This window comes from Panthera onca, chromosome B3, assembly GCF_046562875.1.
Source record: "Panthera onca isolate mPanOnc1 chromosome B3, mPanOnc1 haplotype 2, whole genome shotgun sequence".
Lineage (NCBI taxonomy): Eukaryota > Metazoa > Chordata > Mammalia > Carnivora > Felidae > Panthera > Panthera onca.
The window spans coordinates 114,104,010-114,122,182 of record NC_138344.1 but is presented as its reverse complement, the minus strand read 5'-3'; the positions used below and the strand labels follow the sequence as shown (position 1 = coordinate 114,122,182).

Sequence of the window (18,173 nt, the reverse complement as noted above, 5' to 3'; positions counted from 1 at the left end):
CTTAAACATCCAGGTAGAGATAGATATTGAACAGTTTGGATATAGAGGTATGAAATTCTAGAGTTTGAGAGAACGTTCTGGACTAGAGATAAAAATTTGAGTTATGGTCATATGTAGGTTGTATTTAAAGCCATAAGACTGGAAGAAATCACCAAACAGGTGGGCATACCTAGTCAAAAGAAGGAGAGCAAAGGCCGAGCCCTAAGGCATTCAAGTGTTAAGTCAGGGAGAGGATGGGGCGCCTGGGTGGCTCAGTCAGCTAAGCATCCGACTTCAGCTCAGGTCTTGATATCATGGTTCGTGGGTTCGAGCCCTGCGCTGACAGCTCAGAGCCTGGAGCCTGCTTCAGATTCTGTGTCTCCTCCCCCCCCCCCCCCCCGCCCCTTCCCCGTTCACGCTCTGTCTCCCTGTCTCTCTTTTTCAAAAATAAATAATGAACATTAAAAAAATAAACAGTGAAAAAAATAAACATTAAAAAAAAAAAAAGTCAGCGAGAGAAGCCAAAAAGGAAACCAACAAGGAGTGACCAATGAAGTAGCAGGAAAACCAAGAGACGGTGATCCTAGGAAGGCAGTGAAGAAAGGAGAGGTAACTACGCTGGATCTTGCTGATAGGTCGAATACGTAGGATGAGGACTGAATGAAACCTTTGGATTCTCTGGTGACTATCACCAAGCCCAAGTCTTCTTGCTTAGGAAAGGACTAGGTAATTCCAGAGATTTGATTTCCATTATATCATTTGAATGATCACTTACCTGATTTTTCAACTTCTCTCCTCCCCCGCTCCCCCAAAATAGTACCACTCCTTTAAGTATTTGCTCATCGTCTTGCCCTATCAGTACATTCTGCGGGATTTTGTTTAATATTCCAACCTAGAGCCTACCAGATAAAGTTATCACATGAAATGCTACAAGCTTTTCATTTACTGTAATCTGTCATTTTTACCTGAATATTGAGGGGGTTTTTTATACCACTCTTAACAGTATTCTCAGGGCACCTGTGTGGCTCAGTTGGTTGAGGGTCCCACTCTTGATTTCTGCTCAGGTCATGATCTCACAGTTTGTGAGTTCAAGCCTCACTGTCAGTGCAGAGCCTGCTTGGGATTTTCTCCCCCTCTCTTTGCCCCTCCCCACTTGTGCTGTCTCTGCGTCTCAAAATAAATAAAGACTTTAAGAAAAAACTAAAAACAGACAAAAAACCCACAATATTTTCCTGGGGAACCTGGCTGGTTCAGTCAGAAGAGCATGCAACTCTTGATCTCTGGATCATGAGTTGAAGCCCCATGATGGGTATAGAGATTACTGAAAAAAAAAAAAATAAAATAATTAAAACCTAAAAAAAAATTTTTAAGCATTTATTTTTGAGAGGATAGAGACAGCGTGAACAGGGGAGGGGCGGAGAGACGGGGAGACACCAGATTCAAAGCAGGATCCAGGTTCTGAGCTGTCAGCACAGAGCCCCATGCAGGGTTCAAACTCACGAACCGTGAGATCATGACCTGAGCTGAAGTCAGATGCTTAACCGATTCTCTCTCTCTGCCCCTCCTCTGCCTGTGTTTTTTTGCTCTCTCTCAAAATAAATAAATAAACCTAAAAAAAATTTTTAAGCAAACAATATTCTCCACTAGTTTCAATTTAACCATTTGTTAAGTCCTTTTTTTTAACGTTTTATTTATTTTTGAGAGACAGAGTGCAAGTGGGGGAGGGGCAGAGAAAGAAGGAAACACAGAATCTGAAGCAGGCTCCAGGCTCTGAGCTGTCAGCACAGAGCCTGACACAGGGCTCAAACCCAGGAACCGTGAGATTATGACCTGAGCTGAAGTCGGAAGCTTAACCAACTGAGCCACCCAGGAGCCCCTGTTGAGTCCTTATCTGTCCAATCCTCTTATTACTATGTTGGATATGTCAGCATAAATCTTGGAAGATCAAAGATATTTACTGTGTTCATGGGGGTCAATACTCTATTGCTTGGAAATGCAAATTTATCTCCTGACATCTTAATTTCTTATCTTCCATCAGCCCCTTACAGTCATCTGGTCTTTGTTCCTGGTTCCTCACTACCACTTTCACACTTCACCTTCCCTAATCTCAGTGTTACCCATTGTTTCTCCTTCCCATCCTCACAAAAGTGTTTGTCCTACCCATTAATTAATAGAAGGGGGAAAAAATCCAAAAACTCTGACAAGAAAATTAATACTGGTATTTTATCCAGGTTGATTTGGGATTTATTTCATTACAAAATACTTAAGTGTCCTGTTCTATAGCCCCAAGTGCCACTGAAGACCTCTTCCCAATGTGATTGATAAATTGCTGTTAGACTAAAGCATCAAGAAATCTTGACCAGGTTGCTTTTACCTTTTGAGTTGAAAGCATAGTCATTCTTAGAGGATTTTGTTGAAACAAATAAAATTGACAAACAGAAGTAACTGAAGTTGGCAAGAAATGGGAATGTTGTCCTGACCCTTGAAAGTCCTAAGGGGACAAATCTCTGGCTGAATGTTGTAGGAAGAGGAGCATAGGTAAGGAAGGGGGAATGAGGGCCTATACACTTAGCGCCTTGTCTTCTCTGGAGGGACGCTTGGCCTTGGCATTTTAGAAAGGTCTTTATCAGGGTTCTAAGTAAGGTATTTTCTCTGAGTCCCTTGTGTTTCTTGGAATCTTGCTAAGATAGTCAGTTACTGATACTGGAATCTTATGAGAGGCCCACTCCTTTTCTTTTCTAAACTCTTGCAGTAAAATAGGTAAAGCCTATTTATAGCCTTCTTCACCTCCCTGGCATCCCTTCTGAACCAAAGGAAAGATGGAGATATAGCAACTTTGGCCTTGACTTTAAAAAAAAAAAACAAAAAAAAAACCTACAAAATGATGCCAACATGTTTGGTTGGGCCAGACAGAGCAGATGGCCCAGCACAATGATCATTGGTTTGTACAGAAGTGTATAAACAAATGACAGCTCAAAAATGAGTAAGGTGGCTCTTCCCGGGTATGTGCTTTTTCATTGGTATCCATTATTAGTGATTAGGTCTTGACTCAGCTCATGGGGTGAGGTTGACCCTCACCAGTCCCGTCACCACAGTCTTAGAAATGATCCTGAAGGGAGAGTGTGTAGATTATGTAGTTCTTAGAAAAAAATATTCCCTGCCTGACTCCTGCCAACTTGATCCTGCTATCGATGGGCATGGTCTGGCTAGGTAATGGAGAGGGGAGACCCCAAGTTTTTACTGATAGTAGCATCTTGACCGTAGCCATTTCAGAATGAAGAAATCTTATTTATACAAATCTCCAGGAATGATAAAAATTTATTCTCTAAAAATCATTGTATCTAACTATATACTATCAGCTATATTCAATCATTCAAACCTGGAAACCAGGAGGACTATCGAGAACCTCCCAGAAACCCATTCATTTTTCTGATTTTGAGTACACAGCCTTGGATACCTTAAACACATGGCAGCCGTAATTCTTCCTGTACCTGTTTTTACATCAGTCTCTTGGTTCTATGGATTTCCTCTTTTTCAGATTTCCTAGGTATCAGTTTGGGTGGGAAGAAGGAGAGAAGATCTGTATTAAAATTGCTGGCGTGCCTGGGTGGCTCAGTCGGTTAAGCATCTGACTCTTGGTTTCAGCTCAGGTCAGGATCTTACAGTTTTGTGAGTTTGAGCCCCCATGTCAGGAGTGTGGAGCCTGCTTGGGATTCTGTCTGCCTCTCTCTCTGCCCTTCCCCTACTTGCGATATATGTGTTTCTCTCAAAATAAGTAAATAAACTTAAAAAAATTGCTGCCAAGAAGAGAAATCAGATGAGGTCACATAGCATGGAAGAGCAATAGAAAGTTTTCCCATGGTCTCAATTTACAGATGTGGGTACCCTTTCACTTATTCTGCAAGTCCAAAAGTTACTGTAATTGTATTCCAAATAACCTTTAACAGATTAAGATCAGTTTGGTTGATAAAATTTAGTTCTGTGGTAGTTGATTCTTTAAGACATGACATCCTCTATCTGTCCTCCTTTGGTGGTATTTATTCTAGAATTGCCGTCTCCTGAAACACTGTCCATTCAACAAGTGCTTACTAAGCAGGTACTTTTTGGTTCAGGCATTGCGCCCCCAGTTCTAGGTACACAAGAGAGCCAGTTCTACTTTCGTGAACTATTCAGTGTTGGCAATGTCTTGTGGTGATACTATGGAGCTTGTACTCAGGATGCCATTGGATAGAGTCTACCCCTTCCCCTTTCTTAAGTTGATGACTTATAAAAAAAAAAAAAACCAACCCATATGATAACTGCCAGAAAGATTTAGAAAGATTTTATGAGCTTCAGACTCCATCCCTATTCAAATCCTTTCATCTCTTAAAGGCCACTGTTACAGTGGAAAGGATATTGGGTGTTACAGCCAAACAGGCTCTGGTTCATATCCTGACTCTGCCATTTACTAGCTGTATGGTTAGGAAGAAATCACTCACATTCTCTGAGTCATTTAAATTACTTTTCTTGGAGGCAGTAGGATTAAATAAGAGATCAGTACTAGGTTTAGCCCAAAGATTCTTTGCTAAGTGACTACCCCAGCACAGGTATGAGTAGAATTCAGAAGAAAACCATGAATGGGAATGCTACTTTTTGAATCAACCTTATATTAAGAAAAAAAAAAAAAATCCAAGGGAAATCTTTGGGGGGTGGTAAGATCCCTATGTTGAGACGACTGGTTTAGATTCCCATGGATCTCTTGTCCTTAATTTTCTCAAGTTTATTTTTATTTTGATTAGGCTCAAGTTACCTTCCCCTCCTCCCACTCCAGTCTAGGAACCCAGTACACTCAGGCTGCCTAGGGATTCCCATCATGGCAGCCTACTTTAGTGCTTAACCTTTCCTGATCCATGAAAACACATTTATTCTATGGTCTAGTCACTCTCCAAGGTTTATTAGCAAACTTGATGATGTTGGGTTGAGATATGGATAACTTTAAGTATATTATACATCCTGGATAATTCAAACATTAATAATGTCAACTATGGTGGGAAAATTAGGCAAAGGACGTTTTTGTCACTTACCAAGTAGAATAAGCACCTAGTGCTAGTTAAGTGGGCACTACCAAGGAACAGATCAATGCAGTCTGAAAACTCTCACTGTCGTAAAAAAGATATATATGTACATGGCAATAAAGAGGGATATCTTCCATGAGTCACAAGAGGAATTGTGTCAGGAGGCCAAAAGCAGAAGAAGACACCTTCTCCAGAACCAGATTATGTCTGGAGAAGGGATATTGTTCCTAGTCATTGTCCCTCTAGGACACTGAGATGAGAAATGTCTGGAATGAATGTTTAAACAAGGTGGAGTTGGGAGTGGGGTGGAGGTATGTGAAGCCAAGACTGCCTACTGATTGATACTTTGTGCCCTAGTGGTGCCAAGCTCCTGGTAGGGGCTAAGATGGTATTCATTGCTTAGATAAACAGATACTTATTTGTTTGTGTCTGAACGCATCACATTTTGCCAGTTGGCTGGGGACACAGGTTGGCTTACGTGTACTAAGCTGTTGATGGTTGCTCAGAAGCGACCTTGTTCAGAACATGGATGTGTATGTTGTGTGTGATGCCCTTACCAGTGAAGTTGAACCTTTGAGATTATTTCAAGTGTATAAATGATGACATCTTCATCTGTGTTATATGTTCCAGGCCTCTGGTGCTTTTCTCAGTCACTGAAGAAGAAAGCCTACAGGACGGTCCTTAAAATACAGCTTTCTATTAGTGGCCTCTTGATTTTAATACATATGTGACGGTTTTAAGGCCCTTACTCTAATTCACATTCTTAGTACTTGGGCCCTTCCTATTAGGGAAGTGGCCCAGATCTCCTTTCTTTATCCCTAACTCTCCCCATTATCAGGGTAATAAAAGGATTTTTTCCATTATTTTCCCCGTGGTTTTCATATGTTTGTTTTGTTTGCTACCTTCATCATAGAAATTGAGGGCAAGTAGATGAGAGATTTTTCTGTGCATTTAAGTAATTATATGCTTCTGGTTCTGCATGTCCCTGGCTCAGCTGCCTCACTGTTCCCAAGTAGTTCAGTCTCATTTTGCTCATGACTGGCCTTTTCTAAGGTAACACTTGGGTTCTATCTTGGGGATCAAAAACTTGAGAAATGTTTTAAGTGCCTGTGGCTTCATTGACAATGGAATTGCAGGGGGTGGGCGTGGGCAATGCTTACAGGCTAAATAAAGGCTCTTGGTAAGAGCACATATGCTGAGAGAATGTTTCATCTTCCCTCTTTCCATAGCAACTTTATCTGTAAGATTAAGCATTCTGCTGGTGGCATAGTTAATAAAAAATCTTGGCTCCAGTTCAGAACTGTTTGTCTGCCATTACTGGAACCTCTTTACTTTGCTCCATTTCATCATTTGATTTTTGTTTCCTTCTGTCTTCCCAGGTGGCATTGGTAGGGTGGTCAACGGAGCCTTCATGGTGCTGAAAGGGCATCGGTCTATTGTTAACCAGGTCCGATTTAACCCTCACACCTACATGATCTGCTCTTCTGGCGTAGAAAAGATTATCAAGGTGAGGCATCTTTCCCTTCTAACTGTTTTAAACAAATTATTACAATTCATAATGGGAAGAAACTAGAACAATATATATAGGACCTCATATCTAAACATACTAAAGGTCTATCAAAATTCTCAATTATTTTGGGGCACTTGGCTGGCTCAGTCAGTAGAGCATACGACTTTTGATCTTGGGTTTGTGAGTTCAAGCCCCACGTTGGGCACAGATTACTTTTAAAAACCTCTCGATTATTTTCACATGCTACAGAATACTGAAAAATTGATATTAAAAAGAGTGGTTTAAAACCCTCCTTTCAGGACCTCTTTTAAAAATAGTCACCAGGCTTTGAAACTAGATGCCATTTGTATGCCACTACGTTGCCAATAGCTTTTGATCTGGAGTCTGATGAGTTCTGTTTTCCAAGCCTCATCTGGAAGCCACTGTCCCCTCAGTTACTCGGGTGCACTTTGCATTAATTGCTATGCTAATATGGCACAGACATAACTAAGTGACTGCCAGAACCATAGCTAAATTGTCTCAGAACATATCAAAAACCACTGCATGTGGTTGTGATTGAAGCTAAACACTTGCATTAGTTGCACATCGACTCAATGAACTGAACCCAGCCAAGGAATGTATTTGGAACCTGCAACCAAGAGACCAAGCCTGGCCTGTGTCCACAGAAGGACATCACTCACATTCCAGTAGTTAGTAACCCTTTTCCACATTGGAGAAAATGAAGGTTTGAGGCAAATGATAAATTCTTCAGGACTCATTGATAACTTGATTTTTAAGTAAGGATGGATGATAATCCCCCCAAAAGATAAAACTCCTCATATTTTATCCTAAAATGACATTGAAAACCAGTTTTCATTTTCTTCTCTTCTTTCCTCCTTCCTTCCTTTTTTCCTCCCTCCCTCCCTCCCTTTTTCCCTTTCCTTTTCTTTTTCTTTAACTATTCAAGTTATATCTGAGCAAGGGAAGTTGTCAGAAATGTAATGTTGGAGTATGGGTCGTATTTTTATTTATCCTTAATCCAACTTCCTTTATTTAAGTTTTGTTGGTCCTATGGATCAGGACTGACTTTCATGATTGCACATATTTTTCCACAGACCTGGAGCAGGACTTCTGGATCATTTTTATGGACTTTTTCTTTTTATAGATGATGAGATTTAAATGATAAACTACCCATCTGGGGTTAATTACACAGCTGATTAGCGGTAGTTAGGATAGAGCCCTGTTTCTTGTTCTTCCCAATGTCCTGTCACACTCCCATGCTGGTGGAAGGCAGCAGGCAGCCAGAAGCCCCTGCTAGAGGTGGTCATCTTAAGAGTCCTTCACTGAGCAGTTGTGGAGTTGGCTCTGTCCCTTGAATTGCTTTCTCTTCTCCTTTGGCCGATGACTAATGGGTTGGCACAGTAGCATGTCCTCTCTCGGCCTGGTGACGTCATTCTCTTTCTCAGAGCCCAGCTTGGACATCTCCTTTAGAAGAGAGATTCCTGTTTGGCTATGTACTCTGGGATGCTTCTGTACTTAGTCTCCCCATTTATTGTTTAGTCAACTGGAGGCCTTACCCTAAAGGTCATGTTTGGAAACTAGCCAAGTTCTCAGAGGAGAAAGAGAAGAAAATGTTTTCTCTGGGAGGTTATCCAGACTTAACTATGGAACTCACTGCTTCCAGGTTCCCATGGGGTCTGAATGCTGCCCTACCAAGAGGCCTGATTAGCCATTTGAAACCTTAAGTCAACACAACTGGTGCCCTTGAATAGTTATTTGAGTCTGTTTCCCATCTGTCAAGTAAGGATGCTAACAGTGACTTGCCATCCAGGAGTGCCTTGTGAATTACCTGTGCCTGACAATTTCTGACTATTTTAATAAGTGTCACTTTCCTGCTTGCTATTTCTGAGAGGACCAATGGCCCCAAGAGCATAATGTTTTAGCCCAGTCTGAGCTCTTTTTTCTCTCCACTTCACCTTCTCCCTTGTCCTTTACTGCTGCCTTTTTAACTCAGAGTAGAATCCCTGCTGTCAGGGCCAACCTCTTCTCACCCATAACAGTTTTCTAACTCCCTGAATGTCCACACTGAGCAAACAAGGGGGTTTGTTTTGTATTTAAACACAGAGGGGCAAGATAGGACAAATGCTGACATTTTTTTCCCTCAAAGACCAGTATTCATTTATTCAATTATGATACTTGTGACATTTATGATATACCTGTGTATGCCATTTGTGCTAGGGCCTATGGGGAACATAAAGGAAAAAAAAGGTAACGCAGGTCCCCCAGGAATTGATGACCCAGTAGGAGAGACAAGAAATAAAGATAATGAAAAAATGCAATACCTACATAAGAGATATAAACAAAATGCTCTGGGGGAAAGAGAGTTTTCCCGTCTGTGGTAACCTCAGGCAGGCAATATTTGAACTAGATTTTGAAGAATAAAGACTGTAAAAGGAAGAAGAATAAGATACCAGGAACATTCTAAGTAGAGGGAATGGGTAGTTAATTATTTCATTGAATCAGTAAATATTTATTGATCACCTACAGTGTTCCAGGCATTATACTAAGAAATAATACTCAGAAACAGTGAAGTGTAGGACCTGTTCAGAAAATGATCCTGTTTGGCCAAAATGAAGTGCACAAGAAGAGAGATCTAAGATATAAGGCAGGAAGGTTAGCAAGAGATGGGCCCAGAAGGTCTTGGAAGCCAGATTAGAGAGTGTGGAGAACCCTTGAGTAGCAATTTTAGGTCTCTGTCTGTATAGATTTTCTTGGTAGATGGACAAATTTCTTTTTTTTTTTTTTTTTAATTTTTTTAATGTTTATCATTTGTTTTTGAGAGAGAGAGAGACCAAGCATGAGCAGGAGAGAGGCAAAAAGAGAGGGAGACACAGAATCCGAAGCAAGCTCCAGGCTCTGAGCTATCAGCACAGAGCCTAACATGGGGCTCAAACCAAGGAACCATGAGATCCTGATCTGAGCCGAAGTCGGACGCTTAACTGACTGAGCCACCCGGGCACCCCTGACAAATTTCTTAATTTAGTACAATATCACAAAGAGAAGAAGGCTTAGAACTGCTACGTCAGGCTTGTCATGGTCACCTATGTAGATCAGAACACTTGCTACTTAATTGTTTTCCATTTTGATGATGTTTAAATAAGAATTGAACTGCATCTTTTTCCTCAGCAGCCTTTTTTTTTTTAATGTTTATTTATTTTGAGGGAGAGAGAATGAGGAGGGGAAGGGCAGAGAGAGAGAGGGGGAGAAAGAATCCCAAGCAGGCTCCACACTTTCAGCACAGAACCTGACGTGGGGCTTGAATTCATGAACTGTGTGATCATGACCTGAGCCGAAATCAAGACTCAGATGCTTAATGGACTGAGCCACCGCAGGGCCCTACCCTCAGCAGTCTCTTGAACTAAACTTTTCACTGGGCTTGGAGAAGAACCTGCTCATCCCTCCTTTTCTCATGAACCTTGCCCCTAGAGGAGTCATATCTAGCCACATTTAACATGTTAGCAACAGGAAGTTGTGTTTTGGGGGCACCTGGGTGGCTCAGTCGGTTAAGCATCCGACCTCAGCTCAGGTCATGATCTCGTGGTCCTTGAGTTCGAGCCCCACATCGAGCTCTGTGTTGACAGCTCAGAGCCTGGAGCCGGCTTCAGATTCTGTGTCTCCCCCTCTGTCTCTGCCCTTCCCCTGCTCATGCTCTGTCTCTCTCTCACTCTCAAAAATAAAGATTAAAAAAAAATTTTTTAAAGAAGTTGTGTTTTCGTTGCTTTACTTCTGAGTTGTTTCAGTGGAAAGAAATAACCACTTTCACAAATATTTGAAACTGACATTTTAAGGATGAGGACTAAGATAATAGCGACGGTCAGTCCTTCTGATGTTCAAAAGTCTCTTTGAGGATGGGTCTGAGACTTTCTAGTTAAGGTGTTCAGCTGCCAAGTGAAAGAGAAAGCACCATGTTTTGTTGTTCTGTGGTATAGGTTATGTCATTTTGTCATTTTCATTTCTACAGATGAGAAAAGAGACTTTCGAGAGTGAAGTCATTTGCCCAGGCTATGTGAGGCCACAGAGCTGGGGTTCCTACCCCTTCTGTCAGCCCCAGCAGCTCTGTGCTACAAGTCCCTTGAGGACTGAAAACTGGCTGTCTGGCATGATGGTTTTATTTTGCTCTGAATCCTAGGATTGGATAAGACCCATCTAATTCACTGTTTAGATCAGGGGGTTGAGCTTTATCCAAGGTCAACCAGCTAACTAGGAATTGAGTGGGAACCCACACTCAAGTCTCCTGTCTCCTGATCCAGTGGTTTGTTCCATTACTCTAAGCTTCAGGAATGAAAGTCTACCTCAGCTTAATACATTCCAGAGCCCAAATAAAAGCTGACTTTCAGTGTTAATGATTTTCATTCCTGAAGGAAGAAATAGGAGGCTGGGTAATAGATCAGAAAGAACCTAGAAACTGGTTTGTTGGATAGTTGGACCAGCATCCCACCTTCAATATTTTGTACTTCTGTTAACAAATTCTGTGTTTCTGTGATGCACATATAGATTCATCTTTATATTAGATAACATGGTTAGTAACATTTCACCATTTTTAAACTGAGAAAGTAAGAGATCTGGCCCAGAATATAGAATGAGGCCCCAAAAAGTCCTAAGGACTTTGCCTTTGGAATCCCTCCAGTTTCCTTCCTAAGCCACCAAACTTTTCCCTTGGACATTTGTTTGCAGAGATAGTCATTCGTAGCTTGAGCCTGTTGTTGAAGGCCATATCTGAATGTTTCCCAAACTTTGGGTCTCACAAAGAATTTGAGAATCTCCTCAGAAAAATCCTTTATTTTCTGCTACTTAAACTTTTTTTTTTTTTTAAGTTTTTTTTGGGGGGTGCCTGCATGGCTCAGTCAGTTGAGCGTCTGACTTCAGCTCAAGTCATGATCTCACGGTTTGGGAGTTTGAGCCCCACATCAGGCTCGCTGCTGTCAGCATGGAGCCTGCTTTGCATCCTCTGTCCCCCTCTCTCTGCTCCCCCCACTTGTGCTCTCTCAAAAATAAATTTTTTTTCTATATTTATTTTTGAGAGAGAGAGTGGGGGTGGCGCAGAGAGAGAGGGGGAGAGAGAATCCCAAGTAGGCTCTGCCCTGTCAGCAACAGAGCCCGATGTAGAGCTCAAACTCATGAACCATGAGATCATGACCTGAGCCGAAATCAAGAGTCAGATGCTTAACAGACTGAGCCACACATGTGCCCCTCCACTATTTTCTAACCGTATACTAGTGTTTCTTAAATGTTGGTCTCCCCTTGTTAAAAATGCAGAGCCCTGGTACCCAGTCGTGATGTAGTGAATCAGAATCTCTACGGGTGGGACTCAGGAGTCAACACTGTTATGACTCTTCAGGTGATTCTTGCGCACTTTGGGGTGTGAGAACCACTACTTAAACCTCCCCTGGGTCACATAATGAAGATGGAGACGGGAGAATGCCTGAGGAGTTGTGGGCAGGGAACAAAGTCAAAAGAAGAATAAATCTAAAGTAAGAATTGGTGAAAAGAGCTAATTTAGGTTTTTCTAGCCCCTTTTGAACTGGGGATCCTCCAAAGAGATTCTGCCTCCCAGAAGTTGCAAGTTAAGCATGGGAAGGGTTGGGCCTCAGGAAAGTGCTCATAAGGAGGTGAATTTGTCCTTGGATAGCTTTGGGGAAGCAAAGGCATTGTCTTGATCCAGGTTAGAGAATGAAGAGCCCTGTTTTCTGGGTTGGGTGCCTAAAGATAGACACCAGCCTGTCAGGCAAGAAAATCGCCTGGAATTTCATCTGAGTTGCCATGGCTACCGGCTGATGTAACTGAGCTTCTTTGAGCTGCTCCATGGACCAGTCTGGCAGTCAGGTGAAGCTAAGCATTCTCATTTGCAGTGACAGCTTAATTACCTTGAACTGGATTTTTGCATAACTTATTCCACTTGTAAAGTTGGGCCTTTGCAGTCAGGCACACCTGAGTTTGAGTCCTACCTAGCTCTGCCTAGATCCTCTGGTTGTCAGCCTGTATCTCTGGTGATAGAGTGGAGGCTGTTAAAGGGTGGGTCTCCGGTCTTGGGGTGTGTGTCCTACCCATTCCTGTAGCTAACAGAAGAGTTGGGGAGCAGGCCAGCAGCAACCTGGTTAAGAGAACCCAGTTTCCCGGGTAACTGATGCCTGCATGTCCAAGAGGGAACTGCAGTGTAGGCAGTTGGCTATTCTTATCAAGCTCCACAAGCAATTCCCATTAGTTAAAAATAGAAATGTTGCAGTTGGGGAGAAGTGGAGTTATAGGCTGAAATACTAACTACCACGGAGGACTGACTGCTGGGTCTGTTTCCACTTTGGAAAAGTGGCACCTCCCTGTGCACAGTTTCAGTCTTCTGAGAGTTTTGAGCACGTTGGCCAATCTTCAAGTCTTCCCCTGCCCTTCAAGATTATGGAGGGGGTTGTTGTAATTTCCACGCTACTAACACAGGAAGCTAAAGGAGAGGGGGCGCTGTAGGGGAGATGGCGTGTCACTGTGCTGCGCCTAGAGATGGGACTTCGCTTTCCCGACACTAGGCTGATGCCGTGTCCTAGACGATGCTTTTTCCAACATCGGACTCTAGAAGCCTGGGTTTTCATGTGTGGCCCACATAATCCGGTCTGGTAAAGAATACGTTTTTAAAACTGGTTAGCAAATCCTGGCTAAATGACAGGGGAGGGTCCGGAGAAACTCTGCCTTAGTGTTCTTTATCACTACCAGCTTTAGAGTACCTCCCAATCAGGCCTCCTTGGTTTTGTTTTTGCCTTCTGTGCAGATCTGGAGCCCATACAAGCAGCCAGGATGTACAGGAGACCTAGACGGACGGATTGAGGATGATTCCCGCTGCCTCTATACCCACGAAGAATACATCAGCCTTGTGCTGAACAGCGGGAGTGGCCTGTCACACGACTATGCCAACCAGTCCGTGCAGGAAGACCCCCGGATGATGGCCTTCTTTGACTCATTGGTGCGCCGAGAGATCGAGGGCTGGAGCTCTGACTCGGACAGCGACCTCAGTGAGAGCACTATACTCCAGCTGCACGCTGGGGTCAGCGAACGCTCAGGCTACACTGACTCAGAGTCCTCAGCCTCGCTGCCCCGTTCCCCTCCACCCACGGTGGACGAGAATGCCGACAGCGCCTTCCATCTGGGACCCCTGCGGGTCACCACCACCAACGCGGTGGCGTCGCCTCCACCGCCGCCCACGTGCGAGGACGCAGCCTCTCGCCAGCAGCGCCTGTCTGCCCTGCGGCGCTACCAGGACAAACGCCTCCTGGCCCTCTCCAACGAGTCCGACTCCGAGGAGAACGCCTGCGAGGTTGAGCTGGACACAGATCTCTTCCCCCGGCCGCGGTCTCCCAGCCCTGAAGACGAGTCCAGCAGCTCCAGCAGCTCCAGCAGCTCTGAGGACCAGGAGGAGCTGAACGAGCGCCGAACCTCCACGCGGCAGCGGAACGCCATGCGGCGCCGACAGAAGACACCCCGGGAAGAGAGGCCCACCCCTGCGAGCAAGCCCGCCAACACCTACATTGGAGAAGACAACTACGATTACCCCCAGATCAAAGTGGATGACCTCTCCTCCTCCCCGACGTCCTCCCCTGAGCGGGGCACTTCCACCCTGGAGATTCAGCCGAGCCGAGCATCGCCAACCTCCGACATAGAGTCGGTTGAACGAAAAATTTATAAGGCTTACAAGTGGCTCCGCTACTCCTATATCTCCTACTCAAATAACAAAGATGGAGAGAGCTCCCTCGTGGCTGGGGAGGCCGACGAAGGGAGGGCCGGAACCAGCCACAAGGATAACCCAGCCCCTTCTTCCAGTAAGGAAGCCTGTCTAAGCATGACCATAGCCCAGAGGAACCAGGACCTGCCCCCTGAAGGTCGCAGCAAGGATGCTTTTAAAGAAGGGACTTCTGCTAGAAATCCCAGCAATGGCTCAGGCCATGAGCACAGCAGCCACCCTTGGGCAGAGGCGCCAGAAGATACCTCACAGGACACTAACAATGGTAGCTCTGTAGAACATTCTTTCGAAACCAAGAAGCTCAATGGAAAGGCCCTGAGCAAGGCCCTAAGCAGCCGGGCTGAGGAGCCGCCCTCTCCTCCTGTCCCCAAGGCATCTGGCTCCACTCTCAGCAGTGGGTCTGGCAGCTGTCCCAGGACCCAGTCTGATGACAGTGAGGAGCGGAGCCCCGAAACCATCTGTGCCAACCACAACAATGGACGCTTACACCCCCGCCCCCCTCATCCCCACAACAATGGGCAGAACTTCGGGGAGCTGGAGGCAGTGGCCTGCTCTTCCCCAGGACATTCGGACACTGACCATGATAACTTGTCCCTGACAGGGACGCTCCTACACAAAGATTGTTGTGGGTCTGAAATGGCCTGTGAGACCCCCAGTGCTGGAACGAGAGAGGACCCCACTGACCCCCCAGACACAGACAGCAGTAGGGCTGTTCACGGCCACAGTGGCCTCAAAAGGCACCGAATCGAATTGGAAGATACAGATTCAGAGAATTCCTCCTCAGAGAAGAAATTAAAAACATGATAAATACAAAGGGAAAACAAAAAGCTATGAAAAGTAGCTTTACAAAGAAAATTTTTAATCCTGTTTAGTGAACGCAGAGAAAAGGAAAAAAAGTATTAAAGGCACATAAAACCAGGGCCTGAGATTTTGTGTCTGATGCTGCTCCCTTCTATTCAATAATGGGTCTGAATGTTTAGCTGGTCACTGGCTTGTGCTGTGTAAGGAGAGGTGGGGGGGAAATCCAAGTGACTCCTTTCTAGTAAGACTTGAGCATCGCGTACCTGTGCGTTTTGTTAAAGTAAATCCTTGTTGAGACATTTGACTTGTTCTTGTGTGTGTTCACCGGCACGTGTGAGCTCATTGTCTCCGAGGCTTTTCTTTTGGTTCTCCATCGGGAAGGATCAATGGATCTGTATCTTTTGCCATCTCACCTTGTTTACATGCTGTCAGTGTTCTGGTCTTAATGGTGAGTGCCTGCTGAATCTGACTGCCCTGCCAATGAGTTGTGGATTTATGCTGAAAAAATGAAGGGGAGAATGGAAACAAGCCTTCCATGCTGGAAGGAACACATGGTTCCTTTCTGAAGGAAACTTTCCTTCCATGTTTTCTCTCAGTAGCACTTCTTCATTGAGCATTTAATGTGGACACACTAAAAGTGAACTGTTTTTAATGCTAATGGGAGGTTAGCACTTGAGATCAGATTCCAGAGAACGTAGATTCCTGGTCAACTTCACCCATGGCAAATTGAGCAGTGCTGGGCCACACTCTGTATGGAGGCCATGAACTAGAACTAGTTATGGGGGACTGCTTTAACCAGTTAGGTACTACTAAGAGGAGCTCTTGAGGCCAGTGGGCACTTCCTTGGCCCTCTGTGATGAAGGGAGGGGGAAAAGGCAGCTCTGAAGAGCTTGGTGCTCAGACGATTTAAGCAGATGTCATAGGTATGTTCATGAAGAAGTGTAGTGAAGAGCAGAGTGTGGTGCCATGTTCTTTTAATTCAACCCAAAATGCTTGGTCAGAATTGAAGGAAACTGGCATCTTCCCCTGGGCTTGCAACTAGCAGAGGCTGTGGTGTTCTGACTAGATCTTGCAGAGCAGTAGGCATCTCTAAATAACCGATTCCTGTTGAGTTGGTGTGTTAGGAAGCAGAGAAGAGTCTCTGGTTTAAGGCTCCTGGCTCCTGGCAGAGACTGCATTTCACCGAGAGGGGGAAAGACCAAGAGATTTTCAGCATCACAGTGGTCCATCCTTACAGTCACTTGGTCATAGTTACACAAAGCAGGAAGACCTAGGGATGACCAGATATCTCGTCAGCACAGATGTCATGAAAAAGCAGAATCGTGGCAAGAAATGAGGAAGAGAGGGAAAGAGGCACACTGTAACTTTTCTTGGGTGCAAATGTGCTAGACCACTTGGGGCGCGGCCAGCATTGGCGTAGAGAGGACCGAATGTGTGACTGATCCAGTGTTCCTTTTAGAGAAGGGCCCGTCCTACTGGGACTGGGACCATGTGGAGGATGAAGACTTGGATGAATTTAGGCGCTGGGGGAAGAAGGATTATTTATAAAAGGAAGGTTGTTGATCTCAGCCAAAAGGAGATATCATCTGGCTAAGCTTTGTGAAAGGAAAGACGTGCCTGGTATGTGTGATGTGACTTGGGTATGAAAACACTGTCTTAGGAGAAGGAGATGAGGGACTATGAGTAGCAGTGGAGATGCTTACAATTTAACAACTGTAATCTCACGGGGGCGGTGGGGGGGGGGGAGTGGGAAAGTGATTCTGTAACTATTAGAATTACTTTGGATTTGTAATGAAAATGGTTCTATGATTTGTCTTTGACTATTCACAGATAATTGTAAATTCTGGTTTTATAAGCCCAAGTCATTTTACATTTGCTTTTCCAAAATTTATTAAATTGGAATTTTTTAATCCTTTATATACAAAAAAAAGATATCATCACTCAGTGTGTGTTTCTCTTCCCCTTCCTAGTCAGCCTCCCTAATCTTTTTGTTTTACCTAATCAAGTAGGTAGCCTCTTCTGATTTCTCTTAGGACAATCCACTGTTCTAGAGGAAAAGAAGTTAAGTTCCCTTGGGAAACAGCCACTTGGTGGTTATTGTTCCCAAATGCAGAACTTGGTCTTTCATGTAAAAAGCCTTAATTTCATTTGAGTTCTCAAAAGAGAAGTCAAAGTTCATTCTGGTTCAATTTTAGTGTTCAAGAAAGATCATTTTTAGCAAGGATGTCTCCTATCCTTGGGAGAGACTCTTCCCAGCACCCCAGATTCCACTTGCTAGGAGATAAGCCCACAAGACACTCACTGGAACAGGCTGAGAAATGCTTATCTCCATAGCCACTCCACTCTCACTTCCAGAAATCTCCTGTCTTGTGATCGTAGGCCTGGAAACCTGGCAGGAACCACTTCCAGAATCCTTGTGAACTGAGGCCCCAACTTTGGAGGCACATTTGATCCCCAAAGTCTTTCATGATGGTATTTTTACTAGCAGGACAGACGGCACTGATTAGATTAAGAACTATTTGAAAGTGCCTCTTATGTTTTGTTTTGTTTTTTTTTCCTGTATCCTGTATATAAATTTTTTAAGTGGCTGGTCCAGAGAGGTAAAACCGTTTCTTTCCACTTTATTTTCTGCCTGGTTTTGTAAGTAATTCCTGTGTCTCTAGGACAGCAGTAAATGAGTAGTTGGCTTGGGGCAAAAGAAGGTTGCAACTGTGCTTGATTTACTAAGCCAGGAATCCCTTGTTTGTCAAGGTGCCTTCCTCTGCTGAAGCCTTACCTCCTCACAAGCCCCTCCTCTTGTGACTCCCAGCAACGCTAGCTCTTCTCTTGTGTATATGCAAATAAACCTATTATTCACTTCTCACGGCTTCCTCTTCTCTTCCAGGGAAGACTTGGTTGCTTAGACACCCCCGATCCTTCATTTCTTTCCTGTTTTAATTCTCGCCTAGTTGAAACTCAATTCAAAGCCACTCTGAAGACTAGAAGAAAAACTGTGGTACTCTACATCCATGCCAATGGTCATTGCCACTTCTAGGTATGGGACAAAGGTCACATCTGGACAATAAAATGT

The 18,173-nt window shown here is 44.1% G+C and overlaps 1 protein-coding gene across 3 annotated transcripts in view; it reads left to right on the top strand.

Moving 5' to 3' along the window:
* The window catches only part of DCAF5 (DDB1 and CUL4 associated factor 5), a 106,929-nt gene extending 88,963 nt beyond the window's left edge, over positions 1–17,966 (top strand). For all 3 annotated transcript variants that reach the window (XM_060620138.3, XM_060620137.3, XM_060620139.3), the window contains exons 8-9: positions 6,413–6,540; positions 13,337–17,966. In XM_060620138.3, coding sequence (XP_060476121.1) covers positions 6,413–6,540; positions 13,337–15,106 — 1,898 coding nt within the window. In that variant the 3' untranslated portion in view covers positions 15,107–17,966. The remainder of the gene's footprint in view (positions 1–6,412; positions 6,541–13,336) is intronic.
* The last annotated feature ends 207 nt before the right edge of the window (positions 17,967–18,173 follow it).